Below are 21,912 nucleotides of genomic sequence, written 5' to 3'. Positions count from 1 at the left end.
ACATGGCGACAGAAAAAATACATTCTCTTTCCAAAAGTAATTTTATTGTGCAAAAAGTTATAAAAAAGTGCTATAAATTAGGTATCGCAGGAATCGTACTGGCCCGCATAATAAAGGTAACATGTAGTTTATAACGCATGGTGAACGCTGTATAAAAAAAAACTAAAAAAACTATGCCAGAATTGCTGTTTTTTTTGTCACCTTTCCTCCCTAAAAAAGGATAACAAGTGATAAAAATGTCGCATGTACCCCAATATGGTACCAATAAAAACTACAGCTCGTACCGCAAAAAAACAGCCCTCATACCACTACGTGAATGAAAATATAAAATTAGTTAAGGCTTCAATAAGTCAGGAAAGAAAAATATCCAGTTGTGCAGCCCGAGGGGAACAATTCTTCTGTTTCAAAAGGCGATGTATCAAGGCACTAAAATTAGGGAACCAGGAAGGGGAGGGCCCAAACATATCTGCTGGAAGCAAGGGCGCCCGTATTATACAAGGACAACACTTTCCCGGCAAAATTCCCCAAACTGCAAAGGTGCAGAGTGTGGACCAAAAGGGGGATAAGGAAGGACATTTATCAGTGCGACACCGGCCTGTGCAGAAAGGATCGATCACAGCGTAACACACATCTATGGATTATTTTTTCTATTTTTTTACCTTATTATTATACCACCTGACTATGCCCCTTATATACTCTGCCCAGCTCACATATGCCCCACATTATAAACGGAAACACCAGTAGGACTCCAAACAAAACTATTACCAAGCAAATTCCACGCTCCAAAAGCCAAATGGCGCTCCCACCCATCTGAGCCCTACAGTGTGCCCAAACAGCTGTTTACTTCCACATATATGGCATCGCCATACCCGGGAGAACCCTTTTAACAATTTTTGGGTGTGTGTCCCCAGTGGCACAAGCTGGGCACGACATATTTGCCACTGAATTGGCATATCTAGGGAAAAATTTTAATTTGCACCTTCCGCAGCGCAATCATTTATGGAAAAGACATGTGGGGTGAAAATGCTCATTACACCCCTTAATAAATGCCTTGAGGGGTGCAGTTTCCAAAATGGGGTCACTTGTCAGGGGTTTCTTTTACTATTTCACATCAAAGCCTCTGCAATTTTGAACCAATACTTTATATGGCGCCAAATTAGGCCTCAATTTTACATGGTACTCTTTCACTCCTGAGCCCTGTCGAATGTCCAGGCAAAAGATTAGTGCCACATGTAGGGTTATTCTAAAACAGGGAAACACCGCATAATAATTGAGAGCTGTCTTGTTATGGTGGCACAAGCCGGGCACCACATATTGGCGTAGCTAAGGAAAAATTCCCATTTTCACTCTCCCACATCGTGTGCACACGAATTTCTGCAAAACACCTGTGCTCACTACACCCCTAGGTGAATACCTTGAGGGTGTTGTTTCCAAAATGGGGTCACTTCTGGGGGGGTTCCACTGTTTTGGTCCCACAGGGACTTTGCAAATGCGTCATAGCGACCAGAAACCAAATGCAGCAAAATCTGTACTCCAAAAGCAAATGGCGCTCTTTCCCTTCTGAGTCCCGCCGTGTGCCCAAACAGCAGTTTATGAACACGTGTGCGGTATTGCTGTACTCCAGAGAAGTTGCTTTACAAATGTTGGGGTTCTTTTTTTCCTTTATTTGTTGAGAAAATGAAAAATTTGGAGCTAAAGCTACGTCTTATTGAAGAAAAAGGATTTTTTTTATTTTCACTGCCCAATTCTAATAAAATCTATGAAACACCTGTAGGGTCAAAATGCTCACTACACCCCTAGGTGGATTCCTCAAGGGGTGTCGTTTTCTCAATGGAGTCACTTTTTTGGCGTTTTCACTGTTTTGGTCCCTTAGGGGCTTTGCCAATCTGACCTGGCCTCCGCAAACCATTCCTGCTAAATTTGAGCTCCAAAAGCCAAATGGCGTTCTTTCCCTTCTAAGCCCCGCCGTGTGTCCAAGCAGCCGTTTATTACCACATGTGGGGTATTGTTTTACTCGGGAGAAATTGCTTTACAAATGTTGTGGTGCTTTTTCTCCTGTAGTCCTTGTGGAAATTAGAAATAATGAGCTAAACCTACATTTTCTTTGAAAGAATGTAGATTTTCATTTTCACGGCCTATTTCCAATAATTTCTGCAAAAAACCTGCGGGTCAAAAATGCTCACTATACCCCTAGATAATTTCCTCAAGGTGTGTAGTTTCCCAAATGGGGTTACTTTTGGTGGATTTCCACTGTTTTGGCACCGCAAGAGCCCTTCAAACCTGACATGGTGCCTAAAATATTTTCTAATAAAAAGGAGGCCCAAAATCCACTATGTGCTCCTTTGCTTCTGGGGCCAGTGCTTCAGCCCATTACCGCACTAGGGCCACATGTGGGATATTTCTAAAAACTGCAGAATCTGGGCAAGAAATATTGATTTGCATTTCTGTGGTAAAACCTTCTGTGTTACAAAAAAAAATAGATTAAAAATGAATTTCTGCAAAAAAAAAAATGAAATTTGAAAATTTCACCTCTATGTTGCTTTAATTCCTGTGAAACGTTTAATGGGTTAAGAAACTTTCTAAATGCTGTTTTGAATACTTTGAGGGGTGAAGACTCTAAAATAGGGTGACTTTTTGCGGCTTCTAATATATAAGGCCCTAAAAGCCGCTTCACAACTGAACTGGCCCCTGTAAAAATAGCCTTTTGAAATTTTCTTGAAAATGTGAGAAATTGCTGCTAAAGTTCTAAGCCTTGTAACGTCAGAGAAAAATAAAAGGACGTTCAAAAAACGATGCAAATCTAAAGTAGACATATGGGGGATGTTAATTAGCAACAATTTTGTGTGGTATAACTGCCTGTCTTACAAGCAGATACATTTACATTTATAAAAATGCAAATTTTTGCAATTTTTCACCAAATTTTGGTGTTTTTCACTAATAAATATTGAATTTATCGACCACATTTTTCCACTATCATAAAGTACAATAAGTCACGAGAAAACAATCTCAGAATGGCTTTGATAGGTAAAAGCATTCCCAAGTCATTACCACATAAAGTGACACATGTCAGATTTGAAAAAATGTGTCTGGTCCCGAAGGCCAAAATGAGCTTGGTCCTCAAGGGGTTAAAGAGTTTGGATACAGTTCTAGAAGACCTTAAAGTGTCATACACAACTTTTCAGGGCAATCGGGAGAACTTTCGTTTTGCAACGAATTTACTCGAACCAAATCGAATCTGGAGGCTGGTTCAACCGAAATGGACCTGAAACGAATTTTGGGAAATTCGCTCATCTCTACTTGGCAGCAAAAATACATAACACATATGCATGATAAACATGGTGGAAATTGTGGTAGGATGGGAATTTACTTAAAGGGGTTCTCCCCTGAGAAATACTAAATATCCATAGGATCCCCACCAATCAAAAGAACAGGGTTCCCTTGTCCCCCATTCGCTATATTTTTCATTTGGCAGGGGTAAAGAAAAAGAGGAGGCCTAGCACCCTCCAATGCAATGAATCTCTACTGCATTGCTATTTTTTTTATGCTACCTGATGAAATCCTTTGCTACGTTTACTCAGTAACAACAAAGAAAAATGTGCAGCTAATCCTGCATCTATTATGACTGATGGAGAAATGTTCCATCAACTGGATCTTATTGTTTTACTATCATACACATAATAATTCTAAATAATCTTTTCTTATTGTGTTGCTCACAATTATTGTTACATGCATAATCATCTTTACTTCTCCTTTCCTCGAGCATCAATAGTTTATCCACTTTATAAAATACCAAATATATATACACAGTATATATATATATACATATATATATAGATATATCTATATATATATATATATATATATATATATATATATACAGATATATCTATGTATCTATATATATATATATATATATATATATATATATAGATAGATATATCTATATATAGAAAGTCCACAATCCAGCAGCACCAGTCAAAGTTGTGGATGGGTGCGCGCCCTGGGAGCTTGATCACTGCTCCAAATCCAAGTATAGTCAACCAAAGACAGGCAGCACTCCAAGCTTTGGTGAAAAAAAATGGCTTTTATTTAGCCCTTGTGCAACGTTTCGGCTCAGCGTATGGAGCCTTTTTTGCTTGAAAAAGGCTCCATACGCTGAGCCGAAGCGTTGCACAAGGGCTAAATAAAAGCCATTTTTTCACTAAAACTTGGAGTGCTGCCTGTCTTTGGGCGACTATATATAGTTTATCTTGGCCCTTCTTAAATGAACAGTAACAATGGCACAGGTTTTACAAAATGTCTTTCATAGTGTCACTTAAGTGTAAAGTGTAAATAGAGCATCTTTGTGTAACTTCTCAACTAGCCTATTCACACTGACATTGAAATGTGAGGATTGTCTTAAGACTTATGTTGCGATTCCACAATTAATGCTCTAAAGTAATATACATATAAATAGGTGGGTGATCTCCTCTCCATTAGCTTCTTTCCTTCCTTCTCTGTATCCTAAACAGGCTTCTGTGGCTGGCCAATGAATAAACCCTTCCTGCTGGTAAATCTTAGAATAACTTTCAACCTCCTCCTCCTCCTATGTTGACTCAGTTCTTAAGTTTTAGGCTATTTTACATAGCACACTACACCAAGATTGAAATTTGTTTCGTTTAGTTGCATCTTGCAGCAACCATGCAGAAGTATGCCATTTTATTTCTTTTATAACCTTCAGGACCAAGCCTATTTTGGTCTTTAGAATGTTGTTTTTTGCATTGCTGCATTCTATGAGCAATAACTTTTTTGTTTTTCTGTCGACATAGTTGTATGAGGGCTTGTTTTTTTTCAGTATGAGATGTATTTTTTAATGGTACCATTTTGGGGTACATTTAACATATTGATTAGCTTTTATTAACTTTTTCGAAGGAGAATGGGAAAACAGCAATTCTGCCATTTTTTTGCGGTATAAATTTTGGGCCGTTCACCGCGCGTGATAAATAACCTGTTACCTTTATTCTATGGGTCGGTACCATTATGACGATCGAAAAAAAATGTATCGTTTATTTTATGGTTTACTTTGCACAAAATATTTCATGAAAACACTTGGTTTTTATTTCACTGCATTCCAAGAGCCATAACTTTTGTGTAGCCATATGATGGCTTGTTTTTTGAAGGACGGATCATATTTTTAAATAGAACCATTTTGGGAAACATATATTATTGATTAGCTTTTATTATTTTACTTTTGGGGGAAGAATAGAAAAAAAGCAATTCTGCGACACGCAGGACCCGCTTCACTAAACCCATCAGTGCCGGACGGATTCAGGTACAGCTTCTCTGTATACAGAATACAAAGCAGCTGTATCTCAAAAAGTAAAAATAATTTTTAATAAAAAGTATTTTGAAAATTGCACCAATTACACTGATAGACATTTTAATATATATATATATATATATATATATATATATACATATATATAAAAAACTTTCGAAGATGTACATAGCCTTTAATTTCTTTTTTTAGTCTTACTAGGGAACTTCACATTGCGATTATTTAATGGCTGAAATTATGTTTTGGTATACTTAGTATACTTTAAGCATTAATTGCCTGTCAGTAACAAACTGAAAGGCAATCTTTTAGTCTATGCCTTCAGCATGGCCTAATAGACATACAGCTAAGGCAGGCCTGGGGCCCACACTAGGCCCCTGGCTGCTATAGCAACCCATCAGCCCCCTCCCTCTGTCTAATCATCTAAGGGGTTAAAAATCTGGGATCAGGAGGTAACTCTGTTCTCGACCGTCACAGTGGGATGTTGATTATATATTACAGCCATCACTCACTGCGGATGGCGTCTCCACAGAGTCTGACGCCGCTAAATTGGATATACAGTTACGTTCAAATGCTGGTAGTGGTTAAGAATCAGGCTGAGGAAAAGTTCCTAAAGCAGCAATAGGAAACTTCAATTATGACTGATACGCAGTTTTCCTGATGTATTTCCCTTCATTATAGTAGAGAATTACATACAAACAAAGAGTTAAAGCGGTGATGGTCAGCCTGACATATTGTGGGGGATGTGGCCTTGACGATATGAAAGGGCCGCACATCACATTCAGCCAGGTCAAAGGGTAGGCACGCTCACCCACGTATGACTTTTTTACACCTGTATTTGTGGCTGGCGTTTTCCACATATTTTTTAGTTAGCTAAAAACAGGTTTAAATAATAATATATATTTTTTAAATAGATATTTTAAGACAAAATATATATAGAGGAACACAAACTCCAGGCATATAAATAAAAAAGCCCATACAAAGATACATAAATATATACAAAAAACAACTTTTGGTGATGAGAAAGATACCACAGTGCAAAAAGAGTCAATCCCGGTTTCCAGAATGTGGTCTTCTCTGTCTACATGCTACACTCTGTACACTGTCATAGCTGTGGCAGAGGTCATGATTGATTCCACATCCAATGGCAATGATCATTTTATCTGCTCACCGAAAGCGATTATTCTTGTACCATCCTCAAATTTTTTGTTTAAAGAGGCTCTGTCACCAGATTTTGCAACCCCTATCTGCTATTGCAGCAGATAGGCGCTGCAATGTAGATTACAGTAACGTTTTTATTTTTAAAAAACGAGCATTTTTGGCCAAGTTATGACCATTTTTGTAGTTATGCAAATGAGGCTTGCAAAAGTCCAAGTGGGTGTGTTTAAAAGTAAAAGTCCAAGTGGGTGTGTATTATGTGCGTACATCGGGGCGTTTTTAATACTTTCACTAGCTGGGCGCTCTGATGAGAAGTAACATCCTCTTCTCTTCAGAACGCCCAGCTTGTGACAGTGCAGATCTGTGACGTCACTCACAGGTCCTGCATCGTGACGGCCACATCGGCACCAGAGGCTACAGTTGATTCTGCAGCAGCATCAGCGTTTGCAGGTAAGTCGATCTTACCTGCAAACGCTGATGCTGCTGCAGAATCAACTGTAGCCTCTGCTACCGATGTGGCCGTCACGATGCAGGACCTGTGAGTGACGTCACAGATCTGCACTGTCACAAGCTGGGCGTTCTGAAGAGAAGAGGATGTTACTTCTCTTCACAGCGCCCAGCTAGTAAAAGTATTAAAAACGCCCCGATGTACGCACCTAATACACGCCCACTTGGACTTTTACTTTTAAACACACCCACTTGGACTTTTGCAAGCCTCATTTGCATAATTACAAAAATGGTCATAACTTGGCCAAAAATGCTCGTTTTTTAAAAATAAAAACGTTACTGTAATCTACATTGCAGCGCCTATCTGCTGCAATAGCAGATAGGGGTTGCAAAATCTGGTGACAGAGCCTCTTTAAGCTTGTACCATCCCCAACCTCAACAAATACAGAGATGAAAAAAAAATGGCAGCCCCCATAGAGAAGTAAAAGTAAGAAAAAAAAAAAATATGTAGAACAAAAAAACACAAATAAATAAAAAAAATAATTTCATACTAAAAGCAATATTTTTTATATATATATATATATATATATATATATATATATATATATATATATATATATAAAATATTGGTTTTAAAAAAATATTTTATGACACCTTCCCTTTAAGGTTTGACCTTGTACCATCCTCAGCCCTTAATGTTTAACCTTGTGCCAAGCTTATCCCTTCATGGTTGCCTTATACCATCCTCAACCCTTAATGTTTAACCTTGTGCCAAGCTCATCCCTTCATGTTTAGCCTTGTACCATCCTCAACCCTTAATGTTTAACCTTGTGCCAAGCTCATCCCTTCATGTTTAGCCTTGTACTATCCTCGACTCTTCATGTTTAATCTTGTACCATCCGCAACTCTTGATGTCTAAAAAGTATCGTCCTCATCTGAAGGTGAGTATGCAAGTACGATGTGAATTCTCCTGTAACAAAAGCAATATACTACTTCTTTAAAGTCTACATAAATCAAACCTTTCACCTATGCCTTTTTCTAAAGTGAATGTCTGAGGATGCTTTTGTGCCACACTTTATTGTGTCTTGCCATTTAAATGTAGATTCTTTTTTCCCCCCTTTTTCTCTGATATGCTGTGCATCTTCTGCAAAGAAATGTTAATCAGACTGTCTTTTGTAGCAGCGTGCTTGTGAGATAAAATATTTATTGCTGTTGTAAGACATAGTTTGTGTTCTGGTAATAGGTTGGTAGATGCTGAACATAAAAGATTGTCTACATATTATTTTCATGTAGCAAGTGGTGTAAAAAAAAAGTGCTGTTTTTCTTCAAGGTTTGGGGAGAAAAAAATCTGTCTGCTCTTAAAAAGTAATGTGACCAGGTGGGTGAAGTAAATCTTTCCATATGAACTAAAAATATGAATAAAACGTCAAGGTAAACAGTTTTTGAATACATTCAGAGATTTTAATACCTTTAAGATTATCAAAATAATATGAATATGATGGAGAAAAATAAAAGCCGCTGCAGGGTTTTAATGTAAAATAATGTACTACTGTTGGGCATTTATATTGTAAAGCTCTCCCCTTGGGATCATGGAAAAGTGGGCACACTGACCATTTGGGGATCTGCGAATTAAGAAAATATAGCCTTATTATTATTTCTAAAACAAATTTGCTAGGATACTGTAGACAAAGCAGACACCAATGCTAATATGGCGCTCAATGCGTATATTGAGTTATAGTTACACAAAGTGATTTTAACTACAATCTTACAAATATGAAATGTGATCATTCTTATCCAAAGTGTAAATAGGCTCAATTGTTGGATCCTTTGGATCTGACCTTATATATATTTTTTTACGCTAGTCATCAATAAATAGTAAATAGTGATTGATCAGAGAACCCTGTTTTGGGGAATAGTAGGAATATACTTTATCTACAATGGGTACAGTTTCCTATGTAAAAATTGCTCCCATCCTAGCAAAACCTAACTGACTAAATGGCCATCTCAGATGATTGCCCAGATAATGAATAGCTGTAGGGGTTTGCTGTTACTTTCCTGGGACACATGAAAGTGAACCCTGCTGTTTTCACAGCCTAATGACATCAGTCTGTTTACAAGGGACAACAGTTTGTCCAACATATTGATGGCAAACATGTGGCTGGTCTATGCATCTCTCTATAGTGCTTATCTCACTCCATCCCAGAATCATTTCCTGTAGTTTAGCTAGATGGACATATTGGTGACTGAAATAATAACTAAAGGCCCATTCACACTGGCTAGTTATCGGGACAATTTTTTGTTTCCGGGCATTCAAAACTATATTTTTGGCCTATCTGAATTAAAAAGAAGATCAGTAATAGTTGATCTTCATAGATTGTGCATCACGCACATTAAAAGGCCCCTAGAAGAAGCTGGGAAAACCAGCCAAACGTGTGTCAGATGTTCTTCCATTCTGAATCTGTGTCACCTAAGGATAAGCAAATAACAGGCAGGGACATTTCAATACAGAAACGGTCAATTACTATCTTCATGTGCCATACTGTTCATACAGTACGGAAAAGCTTCAACTTAGTTGTTAATACAAACTAGTTAGCTACTGGGTGTCCACGTGTTCACTTATATACTATAAACTGACCAAACTATATATAAATTATAGTGCATGGCAGGACGCAACACAAGCACTGAATACAGTATATACTGTATACAATAGGGGTCAGTTCTCTGCAGTGCTGGCAAGATCTTGATACTTACCGGAGGTGAAAACGTTGGAGAGAAGGCTGCTATACATATTACAAAGCACTCCCCTGTCTATTAGGTATAAGGGGTAGATAATCGAGTGGGCTATATTATACTACCCACAATATGCTCTGCTTTACTGTAGATGACTGACATTCCTATTATTTGCACATCATTTTAAGTGAATTAATAAAAGTTACATCTTATCTGAATGACCATACACTTCCCCTTTCTTTCCTCTTTATGATTTTAATAGTTTGGTGTTGTACACCCTGTGTGGCCATTTCCAGTTATTATTCTTATATATTAAGAGGGTGGATTTTTTTCATAATATTTCTACCAGGGGGCAATAGCATGCTGCACAATGCTTCCTTATTCAAATCTAGGAGGCTAAAAATTGCAGTCACTTTCAGTCATTTTACTAGTCATTATTCATATAATGTATTAGTATGGTCTTTAAAAACAAGTGTTAATAGGGTCTTAAATTTGGTAATATTATTCTTATTTTTTTGGATCCAAAAGTTCGTAGTATAAAATTAGTAGTGCAAAGTTCTATTATCTAACTGTTACAGATTTTGCATTGGGGCCCAGGAGCTTCAAATGACACCTTTTAATATGGTATATGGTAACAAGCTCAGATAACCATATAGTTCATGCTGCTTTTGCTTGGTGAGACTAAAATGGTCCAAGTGGCCTGGAGTGATTCAGTAGCTCTTTCCTATGAAAGAAAGAACTGAGAGAAGTTTTATAACAATATGAATTGAGCCTCTGTAATGATGTAATGCAGCTCAGTATACACAGGCTTGATATATGCTAATTCCTTCTAGTGTCTTTATTTGTTTTTTAGTGCAACATAAAAAAAAAACAAAGCTCCTTAACTTGTCATTTTGGCAATCACCATAAGGGGGGATTCAGACGAGCGCGATTTGCGCGCGTGCAGGCCGCGTATTTTCTGCGCATCACGCACAGCACTATAGAAGTCAATGAGGCAGTTCAAACGGTGCGTGATTCTTGCGCAGCGTTTGTTCGCTGCGTACTATACGCGACAGGTTCAAAAACTCTGCGTATTTCACGCATCACGCACCCATTGAAGTCAATGGGTGCGTGAAAATCACGCATGTCATACGCTGGCAGCAGCTGCGAACGCGCGTTTTTCACGCAGGACACGTTGTCTCAATGCAAATGAGTTTGAACTAACTAGTTGAAACCAGCAGAAAAGCAGGAAGTTGGTTAGACAGCAGGTTTTGCAAAAGAGGCCACACCGTTTGCAAAAGCACCACAAGCACTTTGCAGGCATGCCTCGGCAGATGGATGTTGGGAAGCTCATTCGGTTAGTTCAGGAGCGGCCGGAGGTCTGGAACACCCATGCGGAGTCGTACCATGACCGCACATTGAAGGAGGCAGCATGGGAGCAGATAGCAGAGGCGCTATTTGAGCAGGAGTGGGCCGACAGCCGCACCCGTGACCGGCTACAAATTGGTGAGTGGATATCTGTGTGTCGCCATTGATGTGTATAATGACATCCATATTGGATATTGCGTCCCTGCTGAATAATTGCCTGTCATTGCCAACGTTTCGGTTCAGTGCCATCTTTATATATAGTATCATCAACTTAGGCTTGTTCTTGTGTAGACGTGTGTTTAATAACACCAGTTTATACATGCACTGTCTGTGTGCGCACTCACATCTGCTGAGTTTAATCAATGATGTGTTCTTATTCATCATACAGTGGACGATGTAAAGAGACGGTGGCGCAGCTCGAGGGACCAGTTCCGTCGAGAACATGGATCCGGCGCCCGTAGCGGAGATGGTGGTCCCCAAAAACGGCGCTACATGTACTACGACCAGCTGTTGTTCCTGCGGGAAATAATGGACATGCGACCGTAAGTACTCGTTGTTGTCCCTTTGTGGCCACGTCACCCTCCAAACATGTTACATACCCCAAAACGCCTTGGTGTTTGCACATGACATTTGTTTCCTCAACTGACGTGTCCCCTATATTATAGAACTAGCGACACTCTGGATGCTTCAGAAGAGGAGGCACGGCCCCAGTGTAGCCAGGCGTCCGAAGCCGCTGCTCCCCTGGTCGCCCTCACCCCGGAGGCCACTAGAGAGGATCCTGGTCCAGTCGCCTCAGCGCCTGAAGCAGGACAACCGGACCAAGTAGCACCTAGACAAGCAGCACCCCGCCGCAGACGTCCTGGTAACCCACCCGCAGCTGCACAGGTTGACGCCCGTGTTCTGGAGTACCTGCGCCGTGCAGCCGATGAGGACCAGCACGATTTTTTTTGCCGGAGCATGGCACCTTTGATGCGGCGGGTACCAGAGGATAGGTTGGTGCGGCTGCAAATAAATATGCTGTCTTTAATCGACTGTGCGACACCCCCGCTAAGTCCAGGCCGGTGCTTTACTTCTCTGGAGCACTGGCGTAGTGTATATATGCCCTCAGCGCGTGCCCATGTGCCAAGGCCCTCCCAACCTGCCCCCGTCTTCTCGCAGATGGCGCAATACCCTCCTGCCCCAAGATACCTCTCCCCTGCCCCAATGCCTGGGCCAGTCCATCACTTTCCTCAATACTCCATACCTGGGCCAAGTTTACAGGCTCACATGCAGCCTCAGGGTTACCACCCGCAGTATCAACCCCAATATGCTGTGCAGGAACAGGCTCCTCAGGGCCGGGTACAGCAGAGTGGTGCGGAACGGTCGGGTTACAGCTCGCCGACCCATGCCTATCAGAATCTTTAGGGGCTCTTTTTTTCTACCGACACATGTTAGAAATCGATGAAATGCTAGGAATTTGTTGTATATGCATCATGTTGGTGCACCTTTTTGTTCGGGTATGTTTTCCCGCCTCTGTATTTATTTGGCTGATATGGCGAGTATGTGCCACAAACATGACTACTACTAAAGTTCGATATTTTGAAGTTCTGTGTGGACAATCCTTTTGTTACCTTGCACACCTTTTCTACTGCCTCTACCGCTAGGAGGTGCTGTTGCCTTAGAGGTTGTGACGGTATTAGATTTCTCCACCACATCTTTGAGGTCTTCGTTGTTCGGAAGGGGTTTGGAATACCAGGAACTCAGCTGTAATTAGTATAGTTAGTGTTTGGCCAGAACTAACTTTACTCCCCCCGAAACGCTCACATACATATAGGGCAGGAAATACATAGTTTCCACAAGAGGATGTGATGTCCATGCATTCCTGCCGTCTAAAAAGGGTATTCCAAGCGCCTACCGAGCTTTAAGCTCGCAACCCACGTCAAGGGGCCTCAAGTTTTGCGAGTCCCTAACCCTCCCCCACACCCCCCCCCACCAAAAAAGGCCTTGAGGGATAAACAGACGTTCTCTCAAATAAGATTAACTTCACCACAACTCAAATGGCAGCGTTCTGGCAGGTCACTTCTCAAGCCTGCCTGGCAAAATACTCGGCAAATTGGTGGCGCACTCGCTGCCCACATGTCGGTGGCCGGCCAGGCCGAGCAGCCTGGCTCAGGCTGGTGGTGGGTGCAGATGTTCCCATATATTCCACATCATGAGCGGCATCATTGATGCGGGTAAAGTTGTGCAGCACAACACAGGCTTTGATCACGCATGTGACATTTGACGGCGACAATTGCATTGATGTCATCAGGACCCTCCACTTGCTGGTCATGATGCCAAAGGCACATTCCACGACTTTCCGTGCTCTGCATAGTCGCTGATTGAAAATGCGCCAACGGTTATCCATGCCCCTCCGCGCAAATGGCCGCATTACGTGTTTGCTGAGGGCAAAACCTTCATCTGCAACCATAACATAAGGAAGGGGTGGCCCGCTGGTGCCAGGGAGGATGCTAGGCTCGGGGACATCAAGTTGGTTGGACATTAGACGCTGTGCCATTCTAGATGAGCGAAAAATGCGTGCATCCGCCGAGCTGCCATAGGACCCGATGTCCACGATGGTAAAGCAGAAATTACAGTCCGACAACGCAAGCAAAACTATTGAAAAATACTGCTTGTAATTGAAGTAGCGAGAGCCAGAGTGGGGCGGTTTCTGCACACGGATGTGCTTCCCATCGAGTGCACCAATACAGTTAGGAAATTGGGTGTCGCGTTCAAACTGCTGCGCTATGCGAAGCCAGTGTTGGGCCGTAGGCTGAGGGATCACGCTGCTCTTCAATCTCTGCCACAGGACCACACAGGTTGCTGGGACAATGCCGCAAATAGTGGAGACTCCAATTAGGAATTCAAAATGAAGGGCATGGTAGCTAATGCCGGTCGCCAAAAAACTACAGAAATTCATACAAGCAAAGCACAAAGAAAACATGTTAGTTTAGGACATTAAGGACATTAAAAAAGGTGTAACCTGGCTCACAAAACTGCACATACCGTAACGTCAGAAGGAGACGCTCCTCGGGGGAAATACAGCGTCGCATGTTTGTGTTCTGATAGGTTATTCCAGGCCGAACCAGCTCCAGCAGCATATCAAAGGCATGCACAGACAGGCGGCAAAAGGCCCGAAATTTCTCAGGGTGACGACGGAGGTCAGCAAAGAGGATATGAAAATGCCCTTTAGAGGTGCGTTGGGCCACTATTGGGTGAACCCACATCCTACCTGATCTCCGCCGGTGTGGCCGTAGAGGGCTACCTCGTTGCCCAAACCTACGGGATATCATCCATGCTAATAGCACACGGGCCAGAGAGCTAGGTGGCATCAATGCAGTCTGGCAGACAAACTTCACTAAAATACTGGTAGAAACAGTGGGTTGCATCCAAAGCACACAAATGAATTAACACAGGTGCACAGATGAAGCAGGGGTATTGCATTAATGGCCCTTTTGAAGCCTGGCGTAAACAGAACAGCTGAGTGCGTTTTTTCCACGCGCGGGAAAAACGCATGTCTTACGCGCGTATTACACGCATACATCGTTCAAAAACGCATTGGCCACGCTGCTGACAAGCTCGCAAAACGCTGCGTTGTTTGCGCGCGCAAAAACGCAACGTTCGTGTGAATCTCCCCTAACAGAGATTTACCAGGTGTCATAGTATTAACCCACAACTACTCCAGCCTCTTAATGCGCAAGTATTTAATAAACAAACTGCCTGCTGGCACATGCCAAGCATCTGTGCCAACACACACATGTTGCAGCTGTTCTTTTATTGGATGGTTGGTTACCGATTCTGGAAAGAGTAGTTGGTTTGGGACAGTAATATTCAATACTAATTGCAGAGCTTATGGTTTACTTCACTAACTCTGGATTGAGCATCCTGAATAATATGTTTTTTTTAAGCATTTGAAAGATAAAATGTTATTTAAAATTTTTATAGAATGATGTAAGTTACATGATGATTTACTTTAAATATTACACTTTCACATGGACATGGCAACTATTATGTATATATAGATATATATATATCTATATATAGATATAGAAACTCCACCGTCCAGCAGCACCAGCTTTGAAGGTATCAACTTTAAAAGTATAGAAGGGTGCACGCCTTGGGAACCCGATCACAGTTCCATATCCAATAGACATCCAATAATAGGCAGCACTCCAATGTCGAGGTGACAAAATAGCTTTAATAGCCCTCGTGCGACGTTTAGTCTCTGTGCAATGAGCCTTTCTCAAGCATACCGAACAGTGCAAAACATGGTAACATATATAGGGGCTAAACAAAGTAGTCCCAATCAATGAGTGATTAATACATAAATTTAAAATCAATACAATGTCATATATTGTTATACATTAAAAAATGCAAACAGTGTAAGCAATAATATAACTTATTATAGCATTACATCTGGAACTTTATTAAAGGTAGAAGAAAAAAGCAGCACTTCGTAAATGTATAAATTGGTGCTATGCGATTCTGACCTTGATCCAAACGGTCCTATAGATATATGTAGAAATGACCGCAGCACTCCAAAAGTTGATGTCAAACAAAGATGTGGTTTATTATTCCATGTTTCAAAGACAAGCTACGTTTCAGTCCTCTCACATGTCACTTTATCTTGAAAAAGGCCCTGTTAGGGTATGTTCACACGAGGGCGTCCGTAACGGCTGAAATTACGGGGATGTTTCAGCCTGAAAACATCCCCGTAATTTCAGCCGTAACGGCATGTGCAGGCGCTTGAACGCCGCGTCCATTACGGATGTAATTGGCGCTGCTATTCATTGGAGTCAATGAATAACGGCTCCAATTACGCCCAAAGAAGTGACAGGTCACTTCTTTGACGCGGGCGTCTATTTACGCGCCGTCATTTGACAGCGGCGCGTAAATTACGCCTCGTGTGAACAGACAAACGTCTGCCCATTGTTTTCAATGGGCAGATGTTTGTCAACGCTATTGAGGCGCTATTTTCAGACATAATTCGGGGCAAAAACGCCCGAATTACGTCCGTAAATAGGCCGTGTGAACATACCCTTAGAGGACTGAAACCTAGCTTGTCTTTGAAACATGGAATTATAAACCACATCTTTGTTTGAAATCAACTTTTGGAGTGCTGCGGTAATTTCTACATATATATATATATATATATATATATATATATATACAAATCGAAAAATGAGTAGCAACTCCAAGGTTCAAGTGAAAAAATGGGTACTTTATTGCCCGTGCAACGTTTCAGCTCCGTCCACTGGAGCCTTTCTCAAGCAGAACAAAGTCAGGACCCACTATGCTTGCTGTCAGTGAGTAGTTGACAGTTCTAATACACTGCACTACGCATGTACTGCAGTGTATTAGAATTGCGATTAGGGCCTCGTGCCCTCAAGTCCCATAGTGGGACAAAGTAATAAAGTAAAAAAAAAGTAAAAAAAAAGATGTGTAAAAATAAGAAAATAAAAGTTTTAAAAGTATTAAAAGTAAAAATCCCCCTTTTTACCTTATCAGTCCTTTATTATTAATAAAAATATATAAACAAACAAATAAACTATACATAATTGGTATCGCCGTGTCCTTAACGGCCTGAACTACAAAATTATTTCGTTATTTATCCCGCACGGTGAACGCCTTAAAAGAAAATAATAATAAACCGTACCACAATCACAATTGTTTGGTCACTTCACCTCCCAAAAATGGAATAAAAAGAAAACAAAAAGTCGCATGTACCTAAAAATGGTACTGAATGGAACTACAGTTCGTTACGCAAAAAATAAGTCCTCGCACGGCTTTATTGATGGAAAAATAAAAAAGTTATGGCTCTTAGAATAAGGTAACACAAAAAGTGAATGATTTTTTGCAAACTTCATAAGACATAAAAAAACTATAAACATCCGGTATCGCCGTAATCGTATCGCCCTGCAGAATAAAGTGAATATGTCATTTATAGCGCACAGGGAGCGCTGTAAAAAAATAGAATAAAAAAACAATAGTAGAATTGATGTTTTTTAGTCACCACGCCACCTAAAAATAGAATAAAAACTGATCAAAAAGTCGCATGCACCCCAAGAAAACTGCAATGAATTCCTCAAGGGGTCTAGTTTCCAAAATGGGGTCACTTTTGTGGGGTTTCCACTGTTTTGGCACCACAAGACCTCTTCAAACCGGACATGGTACCTAATAAAAAAGAGGGCTCAAAATCCACTAGGCGCTCCTTTGCTTCGCAGGCCGGTGCTTCAGTCCATTACCGCACTAGGGCCACATGTGGGATATTTCTAAAAACGGCAGAATCTGGGTAATAAGTACTAAGTTGCGTTTCTCTGATAAAACCTTTTGTGTTATAAAAAAAATGGTATAAAGAGGATTTTCTGACAAAAAAAAAAATGTAAATTTCATCTCTACATTGCTCTAAATTTCTGTGAAACACCTAAAGGGTTCATAAACTTTCTAAATGCTGTTGTGAATACTTTGAGGGGTCTAGTTTCTAAAATGGGGCGTTTGATAGGGGTCTCTAATATATGGGCCCCTCAAAGCAACTTCAGAACTGAACTGTAACCTAAAAAAATAAAAAATTAGGCAATACTTCGCTTCTTACATTATACTGATAATGAGCCGTGCCCACCCCGAAATGACCCCAGTTTTGACCGTTTGTATAAACGAAGACCCCTATTAGACCGTTTCAGTGCCCGGTTTTCCCAAGCATACACCCCCGAGAAGTGTATTTCTATTGATAAGTCCTTGGTACATTTTAAAGGGAGGGTTCAATTCCGCGAGTATCTGCCGGGTAAGAGGGCAAGGTATGGCGTGAAGATGTATAAGCTATGTGAGAGTGCATCAGGGTATACCTACAGATTTAGGATATATGAAGGGAAGGACACCAGTATTCAGCCCCCAGAATTCCCCCACCTTACTGGGAGTTAATGAAAAAATTGTGTGGGATTTGGTGCACCCACTGCTGGACCAGAGTCACCACCTCTACCTGGATAATTTTTATACCAGCGTCCCACTCTTCAACTGCCTCGCTTCCAGTCCTAAGGCATGCGGCACTGCTAGAAGAAATCTGAGAGGCCTCCCTAAGACTCTGCAGGGCAAACAATCAGAAGGGGTGAGAGCTGGGCACAATCTAGCAGCAACATATTGTGTGTCAAGTACAAGACAAGAGAGATGTCCTTGTATTGACAACAATACATGGCCACACCAGTACCCATGCACCAGTACGAGGTACCAGTACAGAGACCCCCAAACCAGACTGCATCCTGGACTACAATAGGTACATGGGAGGGGTGGACTTGTCAGATCAAGTCCTGAAGCCCTACAGCGCCATGCGGTGTGGTATAAGAAGCTGGCCGTTCACATAATACAGATGGCATTGTACAATTCGTACGTGCTACGTCGATGTACAGGCCAGACGGGAACTTTCCTGGAATTTCAAGAGGTGATTTTGAAGAACCTAATCTTTAGGGACCAAGAAGGGGGGGGGGGCACCCAGTACTTCTGGAAGCGAGGCCACACGCATCGTACCAGGACAACAATTACCAGGAGAAGTTCCCCAAACTGGCAAGAAGGGAAAAAGTCAAAAGAGGTGCAAAGTCTGCTATAAGAGGGGGATAAGGGAGGACACAATATATCAATGTGACACGTGTCCCGAAAAACCAGAGCTCTGTATGAAAGAGTGTTTTAAAATTTATCATACATCCCTTGGTTTATAATTTACCCCAATTTTACTTACCATGATGTACTCCGCACAGCTTATCCCCCCTCGCCTTTCCCCTCTGGGCCCTGCTGTGTGCCCAGGCAGCTGATAACAGCGACATGTAGGGTATTGCCTTACCCAGGAGAACCCACATTACAGTTTATGGGGTGTATGTCTCCGGTCAAAATGCTCACTACACCTCTAGATGAATGCCTTAAGGGTGTAGTTTTTAAAACGGGGTCACTTCTTGCGGGTTTCAACTGTACTGGTACCTCAGGGGCTTCTGCATACATGACTTCGCACCAGAAAATCCCCAGTAGGCCAAATGGTGGTCCTTTCCTTCTGAGCCCTCCCATGTGCCCAAACGGCAATTTATCACCACAAATGGGGTATTACGGCACTCAGAACAAATTGCACAACAGAATGGGGTATTTTGTTCCCTGTGAAAATAAGAAATTTTCAGCCAAAACTACATATTATTGGAAAAAATGTATTTTGTTTTAATTCCCAGCCGAATTCAAATAAGTTCTGTGAAAAAACTATGGGGTCAAAATGGTCACAACAACCAGAAATGAATTCTTTGAGGGGTGTCGTTTCCAAAATGGGGTCATTTCTGGTTGGTTTCCATTGCTTTGATACTTCTGGGGCTCTGCAAATGCGACATGCCACCCGAAAACCAATCCAGCAATATCTGGACTCCAAAGAAAAAATAGCGCTCCTTTCCTTCTGAGCCCTCCCATGGGCCCAAACGGCAGTTTATCACCACAAATGGGGTATTGCCGCACTCAGGACAAATTGGGCAACAAAATTGAGTATTTTATTTCTTGTAAAAATAAGAATTTTTGAGCTAAAACAACATATTATTGAAAAATATATATTTTTTTAAATTCGCAGCCCAATTCAAATAAGTTCTGTGAAGAAACTATGGGGTCTAAATGGTCACATTACCCATAAATGAATTCCTTGAGGGGTGTAGTTTTCATAATGGGGTCACTTCTGGTGGGTTTCCATTGCTTTGATACCTCTGGGGCTCTGCAAATGCGACATGGCACCCGAAAACCAAACCAGCAAAATCTGCACTCCAAAGAACACACAGCACTCCTTCCCTTCTGAGGCCTCCCATGGGTCCAAACGGCAGTTTATCGCCACAAACGGGGTATTGCTGCACTCAGGAGAAATTGGGCAACAAAATGGGGTATTTTGTTCCCTGTGAAAATAAGACATTTTGATAAAAAATGACATCTTATTGGAAAAAATGAATTTTTTTTCATTTCACAGCCCAATTCAAATAGGTGGTGTGAAAAATCTGTGTGGTCAAAATTGTAACAACAACCATATTTGAATTCCTTGAGGGGTGTAGTTTCCAAAATGGGGTCACTTCTGGTGGGTTTCCATTGCTTTGATACCTCTGGGGTTCTGCAAATGCGACATGGCACCCGAAATCCAATCCAGCAAAATCTGGACTCCAACAAACACATAGCGCTCCTTTCCTTCTGAGCCCTCCCATGGGCCCAAACGGCAGTTTATCACTACAAATGGGGTATTGCCGCACTAAGGACAAATTGGGCAACAGAATGGGGTATTTTGTTTCCTGTGAAAATAGGAAATTTTGATCACAAATGACATTTTATTGGAAAAAATTTCATTTTTTAAATTTCACAGCCCAATTCAAATAGGTGCTGTGAAAAAACTGTGATGTCAAAATGGTAACAACAACCATAAATTAATTCCTTGAGGGGTGTAGTTTCCAAAATGGGGTCACTATTGGGGCATTCCTACTGTTTTGGCACCTCAACACCTTTTCAAACCTGGCATGCTGCCTAAAATATATTCTAATAAAAAAGAGGCCTCAAAATGCACTAGGTGCTTCTTTGCTGCTAGGGCTTGTGTTTTAGTCCACGAGTGCAGTAGAGCCACATGTGGGACATTTCTAAAAACTGCAGAATCTGGACAATACATATTTAGTAGTGTTTCTCTGGTAAAACCTTATGTGTTACAGCAAAAAAAAATTATAAAATTGCGATTCAGCAAGAAAAATGAAATTTGCAAATTTCATGTCCACTTTGCTTTAATTCCTGTGAAATGCCTGAAGGGTTAAAAAACTTTCTAAATGCTGTTTTGAATACTTTGAGGGGTCTAGTTTTTAAAATGGGGTGTTTTATCAGGGTTTCTAATACATAGGCCCCTCAAAGCCACTTCAGAACTGAAGAGGTACCTTAAAAAAAAGGCTTTTGAAATTTTCTTAAAAATATGAGAAATTGCTGTTTATGTTCTAAGCCTTGTAACGTCCAAGAAAAATAAAAGAATGTTCAAAAAACGTTGCCAATCTAAAGTAGACATATGGGAAATGTGAACTAGTAACTATTTTGGGTGGTATAACCGTCTGTTTTACAAGGAGATGCATTTAAATTCTGAAAAATTCTATTTTTTCAAATTTTCTCTAAATTTAGCAATTATTCACCAATAATCACTGAATATATCGACCAAATTTTACCACGAACATGAAGCCCAATGTGTCACGAGAAAACAATCTAAGAATCGCTTGGATAGGTTTAAGGATTCTGACGTTATTACCACATAAAGTAAAATATGTCAGATTTGAAAAATGGGCTCTGAGCCTTAAAGAGGCTCTGTCACCAGATTTTGCAACCCCTATCTGCTATTGCAGCAGATAGGCGCTGCAATGTAGATTACAGTAACGTTTTTATTTTTAAAAAACGAGCATTTTTGGCCAAGTTATGACCATTTTTATAGTTATGCAAATGAGGCTTGCAAAAGTCCAAGTGGGTGTGTTTAAAAGTAAAAGTCCAAGTGGGCGTGTATTATGTGCGTACATCGGGGCGTTTTTAATACTTTCACTAGCTGGGCGCTCTGAAGAGAAGTAACATCCTCTTCTCTTCAGAACGCCCAGCTTCTGACAGTGCAGATCTGTGACGTCACTCACAGGTCCTGCATCATGACGGCCACATCGGCACCAGAGGCTACAGTTGATTCTGCAGCAGCATCAGCGTTTGCAGGTAAGTCGATCTTACCTGCAAACGCTGATGCTGCTGCAGAATCAACTGTAGCCTCTGGTGCCGATGTGGCCGTCACGATGCAGGACCTGTGAGTGACGTCACAGATCTGCACTGTCAGAAGCTGGGCGTTCTGAAGAGAAGAGGATGTTACTTCTCTTCAGAGCGCCCAGCTAGTGAAAGTATTAAAAACG

General features: G+C 41.1%; 2 protein-coding genes across 5 annotated transcripts in view; both read left to right on the top strand.

Moving 5' to 3' along the window:
* The window catches only part of GLI3 (GLI family zinc finger 3), a 220,718-nt gene that overhangs the window by 34,993 nt on the left and 163,813 nt on the right, over window positions 1–21,912 (top strand). The window lies entirely within an intron of this gene.
* On the top strand, window positions 10,660–12,579 carry LOC142652884 (uncharacterized). Its single transcript, XM_075828578.1, has 3 exons — window positions 10,660–11,134; window positions 11,385–11,538; window positions 11,662–12,579. The coding sequence occupies exons 1-3, from the start codon at window positions 10,951–10,953 to the stop codon at window positions 12,398–12,400; spliced, it is 1,077 nt and encodes a 358-aa protein (XP_075684693.1). The 5' UTR covers window positions 10,660–10,950; the 3' UTR covers window positions 12,401–12,579.

This window comes from Rhinoderma darwinii, chromosome 5 (assembly GCF_050947455.1).
Source record: "Rhinoderma darwinii isolate aRhiDar2 chromosome 5, aRhiDar2.hap1, whole genome shotgun sequence".
In the NCBI taxonomy this organism is placed as follows: domain Eukaryota; kingdom Metazoa; phylum Chordata; class Amphibia; order Anura; family Rhinodermatidae; genus Rhinoderma; species Rhinoderma darwinii.
The sequence above is the reverse complement of the archived record's forward strand: the minus strand, read 5'-3'. Positions and strand labels throughout refer to the sequence as shown.